We start from the raw sequence: 8,917 nt of genomic DNA on the forward strand, positions 1-8,917 counted from the left end.
CGAGTTTCCCCTCCTCGTGCGGCGTTCTTTCGTTCTCCCCGGTGTGAGTGCCGCTTATTTATTATTATTTTGTTGTTCTACAATGCTATAAAACTGCCTTTTCTTGTTTACACGTTCTGCGTAAAATATGACTGTTCGAAGTGTAAAGTTTGTTATGATTTATTGTTTCATAAAGTTATTGCTAATTTTATTTCGAGTTTTTGGCCAAATTTCCTCGAAAAGTTGTGGGCAAAAAAAAATTGCTGAAATCTAAATTTATTTTTTGTTTATTTTGAAAAAAACTGGTACAGTCATCCCACATATTCGGAACACCCACAAATTCGGAACACTTTTGTGATAATTTGTCAATAGAATGCAAAATGCAACTTTTCTGCCAACCCTGCTATTTTTAGGGCCTTTATTTGGACACTCTCTTGCTATTTCACTAGTAAAAGTAATACTATTCAAACAAAAACTGCATTTCCAGACTGTTTTATCCAGAGCACCAAAACACTGCCTCCAAATTGCCTGTTCCATGATTGTGGGATGTTATTGTGTCTCCCACAATTGTGGAACACCTGAATTTAACTGATATTTTTACAAAAAAGTTATCAGACCATTCATAAAACACTACTAAGCATGAGTTTTATTGGTTTCAGAGTGCAAAGTCATTATTTTATAAAAAAATATGTACTCCTGGAGAGAAAAAAAGTTTGTTTACATCGTAAGAAAAAAGTGTTCCGAATTTGTGGATTTCAAGGGCCAATGTTTTTCTTTGAAAACTTGATGTAAAACGTAAAAATGTACAGCCGGTCTATACATCAATCGAAAGATCGCAAGAAAAGCTTTCACATGAAGGTAAAAGCAAATCATTATGTTCAATTATCGATTTTATATGATTTGTTGAACATTGGCCGATCTGTAAACTGTTCCGAATATGAGGGATGGCTGTACATGCAATCGGTTGTTAACTTTTCAGCATACATTGAATAACGTTGTCGAGCATTTTAAGCTTTGAACAAATTTTAAATTTTGGAGCCCTACATCAAAAAATTACACAACACTTATTGCGCCTTACAGCAATTTCTAGAGTTTTGTGTCAATCGTGCTAGGCCTAGATTTTTTCATCACACTGCTTTGCAGGACTGAGAACTGTCAACTTTGCGCACTTTGCACCTCAGTAGAGTGCTGCGGGATTATTTTCATCACAGTTGGCAAACTGAATTTCTATCACACCATCAAAACAAAACAAGTGCAATGCATCAACTTCTGACCACAATCTAGTCACCAAGCTGTGGTGGCCGTGGCAGTTAAGTCTTGAGATGGTCTGTTAAAGGTTCTTGGATCGATTCTTGTAGTTGACACTTTTGGTTTTTTTACGGGTTATTTTTTCTAATAAGCTCGAGGCCATAATTATATCGGCAATCTTGTAACCGTTGGTCACAGTTCTTGAACGAACCTTTACTTTTTAACATAATTCCTCAACCTACAATACTACACACTACACTAGCAGCGAAGGGATTTGCGTACCACTGCAATTAGGTTTTACGCCAACTCGATTTGGAGGTTAGAAAGGAGTGCACTGTTTACATGGACTTAGCACAGTTCGATGCGGTCGTCGATTTTGTTCGGGGACTTTCGTCAACAATCGACGAAGACCATGTAAACAGTGCACACGAGCTGTCAAATGACGTCACGGTGTAAAACCTAATTAAGACAGGCTCGACAGCGCTGCGTCGAAACTGCATCAAAAATGGGTTGGATTGGAAAATGGTGGAGTTTCCTTCCGGAAAAGATTAGAAGGGAGAAGTGGAATTTTATCACCGATTGCAAAGATCGGAATCTTTTGCCATTCAGGCGTCTGTGTGGTTAGTCAAGTGTCCCAGTGTCAGTCCCGTTTTCGTACTGGTCACGCTCTGCATCCCGGAAAAGGAAGTGCCCCGGCGGAAGTCAATAATCCGCAGGACTTGAGTGATTTGAGTTCATTTCTGACGTCACGATTTTCTCCTCTATTGCTCAGCTAAATAGAGGAGAAAATCGTGACGTCAGAAATGAACTCAAATCACTCAAAGTTCATTCTGTGAGTGACTTTAATAATTTTGTCTAGTTTGACAGCTGTGCTGTCCACACTTTTCTGTGGGAGAGAACAGGAGGCGAATACTTCATGAAAATCATACCTGTCAAAATTCCTATCCTCAAAATTTTGTCGCGAGTTGCTTTTCTCCTCTATTACGATCATATTAGGCGCTGTGTGTGAGCGAGCGATCAAATTTCGTTTTCGGAAATGATCGCTGACCGAAAGTTTTTTTTTTTTTCAAATATCGAGCAGTCCCATTCACTGCCAGATCCCTTTTCAAGCATTGCTCGTGGCACTATTTTTAAATATCGATATTTTTTAGTAAAAAAAACAAACTTTAGGGTCGTTGATGTTGTCATTTAATCTGGTAGCAATGACTATCAATGATCGAAATAAAAAAAATGCAGCTTTTTCAAAATATCAATTATCTCATAAAAAATCGGTTTTTCTTATTGCGCATTTTGCACTTTACTAGAGTCTTGCGCAATTATTTTCATCACAGTATTTTTTCATCACAGTGATTTTTCTTCACAGTGCTGACGATGATATCCGTTGCTATGACAGGCTGTTTATTTATTTATTTTTGGAAGTTCAGAAAGCTCGTCCAGCCCAGAGAAAGTGTGTTCCGACTTGTTCCGACTGTGGAATCGCGGTCTTTGGTGCCGGGATGCAGTGGTGTTGCGCCGGCATCTTGGCTTGCGGTGAATCTTTGGAGTCAAATAACGGCTGATGGCTGTTGTTGCTGCTTCGAGCAGGATTTCGCTGCCGGATGCCGAGCGGGTGTTGCTGGGCTTCCGCGCGGTTAGGCGTCTTCTCTCAGTGACGGTATCGGCCAACCCAGCACCTAGCTGATCTGGTTAAACCGAGGGAACCTCCATAACGATGATGGCGCGTTCCGCGCCAGAGGTGAAGATGGTCCACGCCAGAGATGAAGATGGTCCGCCAGAGGTGGAGATGTATGGTGGACGTTTTGATGCAGGCAATGGCCCCTATGCACTCACAAGCCTGGACCGACCAAAAACCGTGGGTTGCCGAGGCAGTGCCGCTGAAGCCGCGCTAGGTAGTACGGTCCGAGTTGGAAAGCAGCGCTGGTTCGACGAGGAGTGCCAGCGGCTACTTGACGAGAAGAAAGCAGCTTATGCGGTGAAGCTGAGAGCTGCAACTGATGAGAACGTGGCCAGATACAAACTTGTCGGGACGCCGAGGGAAACCTTCTTATGGACAAAGGCGAGGTGTTGAACAGGTGGCAGCAGTTCTTCAACGAGCACCTCAACGGCAATGTAGCGCATGGAGACGGCAGTTCCCGGCACCTGATCTGGAGACGGTGAAGAAGGAGATCAGGCAGCTGAAGAACAACAGGGCCGCCGGTAAAGATCGGTTACCCGGTGAGCTCTTCAAATATGGAGGAGAGCAGTTGGCGAGGGCGATCCACTTGGTGATTTCTAAGATCTGGAGGGAGGAGAAACTACCAGAAGATGGATGGCGTCGTGTGTCCCATCTAGAAAAAGAGCGATAAGCTGGACTGCGGCACCAACCGCGGCATCACGCTTAGCAACGCAGCATATAAAATCCTCTCTCAGGTCTTCTGCCGTCTGCTGACACCGAAGGTTCGTGGCCCCTATCAAGCGGGGTTCACTGGCGCTAGGGCCACCATGGACCATATTTTCTCGCTCCGGCAGATCCTCGAGAAATACCGTGAGTACAACGTGCCCACACATCACATCTTCATCGATTTCAAGGCAGCGTACGATACAGTCGACCGCGAACAGCTATGGCAGATCATGCACGAGAACGGATTTCCGGACAAACTGACTCGGCTGATCAAGGCTACCTTGGATCGTGTGATGTGTCACGTGCGAGTGGCAGGGGAGCTAGCGGACCCCTTCCAATCGCATCAAGGGTTACGACAAGGTGACGGCTTATCCAATGCGCTGTTCAACATCGGACTTGAGGGAGTTGTGCGAAGAGCGGGTATAGACACGAGAGGCACGATTTGCAACAGGACAGTCCAACTTCTTGCTTATGCGGACGACATTGATATTATAGCGAGAGACCTAGAGACGGTGAAAAGGGTTTACACCGCCTTAAAGACGCAAGCAGGACGAATTGGATTGGCCATGAATACGACGAAAACAAAGTACATGAAAGAGAGGGGCTCAAAGGACGTTGACCCCCCAAGACTCACCCCTTTAGCTGTGGATGGCGATGTGCTGGAGGAGGTGAGCGAATTCGTGTACTTGGGATCGCTGGTAACGGCCGACAACGACACCAGCTTAGAGATCCGGACTCGTATCCACTCCGCGAATCGCGCCTACTTTGGATTACGGAAAACCTTGACATCTGATCGAGTGCAACGCGCCACGAAGCTGACCCTGTACAAGACACTGATTAGACCGGTTGCCCTCTATGGCCACGAGACCTGGACGCTGCGGCAAGAGGACGAACGAGCCCTTGGAGTTTTCGAACGGAAGGTACTGCGAACGATCTACGGTGGAGTACGTACAGCTCAGAACGAGTGGCGAAGGCGCATGAACCACGAACTGCACGCGCTGCTGGGAGAACCGACCATCGTCACCCTGGCGAGAATCGGGAGGCTCAAGTGGGCCGGCCATGTCGCGAGGATGGACGAAGACCATCCTGTCAGGATGCTCTTTGACCGCGCGCGACCGGATGGCGGCACTGGCCGAAGAGCAGGAGCGCAGCGTGCACGATGGGGTAATCAGATCGAGGCGGACCTAAGAAAGATCTGCAACCTAGGAGACTGGCGAGCTGCAGCCCAGAACCGAGCAACATGGAACAACCTTCTTGATACAGCACGGGCACCGCGTATGGTGTTCTAAGCTGTTTGGTATGGTATGTCATTCTGTGAGTGACTTTAACATTTTGGCCTAGTTTGACAGCTACCTCGTTCCCAGGTTTTCTGTGGGAGAGAAAAGGAGGCGAATACTTTATGAAAATCATACCTGTCAAAATTCCTAGCTTCAAAATTTTGTCGCGAGTTTCTTTTCTCCTCTTATAGGCAAAAAACCGTGACGTAGCAAATGAACTCAAAGAACTCAGTATTCATTTTGTGAGTGCCATTTAAGTGGTTTGACAGGTGTCAAATCTGGACGTCATAACCCGTGTTTTTTTCCCCGTATTATTGCCCGTGTGCTTGTCCGTGCTTCTGGCCGTCTTCGTGTACGTGCACCTGACCACGTAGGTGCCTGTTCCTGGTCGTTCCTGTGGCCGTGCTCTAGGCCGTGTCCTTGTCCGGACTCCTGACCGTGTTCGTGTCCCTGGCCTTGTAGGTGCCTGTTTCTGGCCATTCCAGTGACCGTGTCCTTGTCGTGCTCCTGACCGTGTTTGTCTCCGTACGGAACGGAACAACCGGAACAAAAATTAATTTTAAATGCAAAGTCCCGGAACTGACACCTGTCAAAAAAGTTAATTTTGTTTGTTAACCTTTCAGGTTAAGTTCCGAGCTTTTATCCTATGGCGACGATCAGTGAACGTAAACACAAAGACAAAACGAACGAAAAATGAGCACCACTCCACACTAGAGAACCTCCAAAGAGAAATTCCATGGCACTCAAACGCCAATATACTGTACACCCTTACCAAAAATCATGATTTTTTGAGTTCCAAATCCCACTTTTCATACGATTTTTTGAGTTCAGGTACTACAACCATAAAAATGGTTATATGGGTTGAACTGAAAAATTCGTATGAAAAGTGGGATTTGGAACTCAAAAAATCATGATTTTTGGTAAGGGTGTATATGGAGAGGCGAAATGTCACTCTCAGGGTTCCAATCGAACTGTCAAATCGGGGTTCCAATCGAGCAACAAGACCATGCAAGAACAAGGTCGGAATCAATTTAAAATAATTTTGACCAAAAAACGAGATTTATAACAATTACAAGCATTGTAAAATTGGGTACTAAAGCCCTGTGTCAATTTTTATGTACAACGGTAAAAAACACGATTAAAAACCATTTCTGATCACTTTTTTTTTTCATTTTAACTCAAAAAAAAATTTTACAAGACAACATTTTTTCGATGGATCAACTATGGTCCCCTTGGAACGAGCTGTCAAGTAGGAGCTTTTCTGTCAAGAAGTACCGCGAGGTTAATTTTTCAAAATTGATTTAAAAATCCATTTTAAACTCTTTGTGGTCGTACAAAGGGTCATTGTACTCAGAAAAATAAGCTTTATCGCTGTAAACAAAAATATCAGCAATCTAAGCTTCATTTTAGGACCCAATTGTTGTTTATAATAATCTGGTAGTTTTTGTTATGTTTGTGACTGTTCGGTACAAAAAACGTGCCAGTACCAATATAACACCACAAGTTTTTCAACCTTAAATTTGAATGACTCTCCCAGAACATTTCATTTCCCTATGTAGGTCCCCACTCCACACCACAGCCGCCCGAACGAGACAACGTGCTCTTTCTTTCGTTTTTCGCCTCTCTCTTCCTTGTGTTTGCCGCGTCTTCTGAATTGCGATCATGGGAGGGATGATCGGAATCTCGGTAGAACGTCGAACGACCGTTCTCTGAGTGAAATTATTTCTAGAGGGAAGACAATGACTGTGAGAGTGACTTTAAGTAGCACTCATTCGTTAGTGTGTAGAATGTCAAAATCAGGTTGTCCTAGTGAAGACGATTGGAGTGTTCCTTCTTCTATTACAAAGTCGAATTTTTGTAAGAACTCACTCATGAGTCAAAAGTTTATCTGTGAAAATATTTTGTTCGAAACGTACCAACAATTTTCTAAAAAAATATCTAAGAAAAATTGAACAATGGACCTCCGGTTGCTTAGCCACAGCGGATAAAAAGAACAGGAATATTTAAGTTGTCTAACTTTGCCCCAAACAGTTCGCTTATTTTCTAAAGCTAATGGGTAATTCCTTGCCAACTCGCACAAATCTGAAAAAAGTTGCCTCGACCGTTATTCGAACTGCGTGAAACATTGTCCAGATGGGTATTTTTGGTCCTTGATCATAAATGCTTATGCGCCCTAATCTCGTAGCTCCAGAATTAAAACCAGGATTTTAGGATTTAAGGAATGTCTAAAGAACTGCTCAAATGTTTCATTTTTGAACATTGCCATCCGCGCAGAAGTGGTCATTTTTGGGGGCTAATAACTTTTTTACCTAAAATCCTAAAAAATGTAATGAAGATCTTAGTTCCGAGAAAAGGTAAAAATTTGATAGTTATGGCGCCTTCTACAGGTAATAAAAAACTAAAACACTTCCTTTTTCCATATATTTTGATGATTCAAGGGTTTAGAGAGAGGGGTTTCCGTGATCAGAATGAGCTCAAATTTGGAATTTGGCCTAGTGATGGGTCTGCCAACATTGTACGAAGTATTGTATGGGTGAACCAATGACATGAAATGGCTTCTTGGTCATAGGGAAAGCTCCCACAAAGTTGTAACCAAACAAAAGAAAAATACACAAAATCACTTATTTTGGATATAGTTTTGAACCTGAAATAAACAACAACTTACGTTTCGCTGCACAATCGGCACATTCATTATTTCCGTCAATGGCCAGCAGCCTGTGCAGGATTTTTTCGTTTTGGTCAGCCATGACTCTTCTTAGCCCTTGGAATAGCCTGGTCCTAAGCACTTTCTTCCAGCAGCCGTGTTTTCTTCCTTTCAACTAACGAACTCTTTCTTCACAGATTTTTTTTTTTTTTTTGTAATTTTAGATTTATTCGAAAAAATGCAGGTTTTTCCGATGATGTATTTCCCGTTTTTCTACAACCTCCGCCCTTCTCTGACGGGCCCCACCTCGACAGGCCAACCCAGCCAGACACCACACTCTTCGACGAAGAAGATGATGATGTGATGTGCTCTAATTTCTTCGTGGATTTTCCTTGCCTCCACTAAAAACACACCCACCGACACCGTCACACACACACACTCGCTCACCACGTCGTCTCGTCCCTTGCTCGGGGAATCTTCCCGGAGGTCTCCCGGAAGTTTTGCGCGAACGAGGCCCGCTAGTGCTTCTTTTCCTGTGCCATATTGTGTGTGCCAATTGGCGAGCAACAATTATTAGGCGATTTTTTCCTCCGACGTCCGACTATTTTGCTCTCTTCTTTGCTTTATTTGTATTTGCCAAGACCGCATCCGCCTCCCTGTACGCGCGCCCCTGCACAATCTCCGCCCAGGAGTTCCGTCGATGATTTTTCCCCTCTTGCCACAAAATGCGTTTCAGAATTGAGCCACTTCCAGCTTTCCCTTCTTCAGCACTCCATCACTCGTCACTTGCTGAACGGCCAAACACCACGAATAAGAGCGATTTACTCGAAATTAGAGTCGAAAACGCGACGAATAAAATAATTTTAGTTTCAGCCCGCACCCGCCACCATTTGGTTTGTTTTTTTTTTCTTGTGGCTGATTTTTATGACGTCTCGCTTCTTCGTGCGCGACGACGGCCAAGGTGATGTACGCGAAGAGAGGTGAGCGTGTTTTTGTTGTTGCTTCGCGCGCAGTGACGTTTGACACGCTTGCGCGGGATTGCTGAGAGGTTGGGTAAATTTCGGGTTTTGTTCAAGCGGTACCGTGGATTGGATCTGAAATTCTATTTTTTTTAATTTAAATTCTTAAGTTCATAAATTCGATGCCAACATTTCAAAAAGCATCATGTACAAACCATGAGTTTTGAGAAAAACGCATTTGAATGTTGAGCATCCATTTTCAATTACCATTTTTATATAAATGCAAAATAAGATGTACTAATGATAACAAACGATGAAAAACGTTGCTTTTGTTGATACTTGATCATCCATATTCAATAAAACATTATTTCCGTAATTTTATTTGAGAAAAACAAACATAACTTCTTTTGAAATCACCAACGTCTTTATC

At 43.5% G+C, this 8,917-nt stretch overlaps 1 protein-coding gene across 1 annotated transcript in view; it reads right to left on the reverse strand.

Moving 5' to 3' along the window:
• The window catches only part of LOC120431518 (arf-GAP with dual PH domain-containing protein 1-like), a 32,600-nt gene extending 24,140 nt beyond the window's left edge, over positions 1-8,460 (reverse strand). The window contains exon 1 of the mRNA XM_039596614.2: positions 7,550-8,460. Coding sequence (XP_039452548.2) covers positions 7,550-7,631 — 82 coding nt within the window. The 5' untranslated portion in view covers positions 7,632-8,460. The remainder of the gene's footprint in view (positions 1-7,549) is intronic.
• Positions 8,461-8,917: the final 457 nt, after the last annotated feature.

Source organism: Culex pipiens, chromosome 1, assembly GCF_016801865.2.
Source record: "Culex pipiens pallens isolate TS chromosome 1, TS_CPP_V2, whole genome shotgun sequence".
NCBI classification, from domain to species: Eukaryota; Metazoa; Arthropoda; class Insecta; order Diptera; family Culicidae; genus Culex; species Culex pipiens.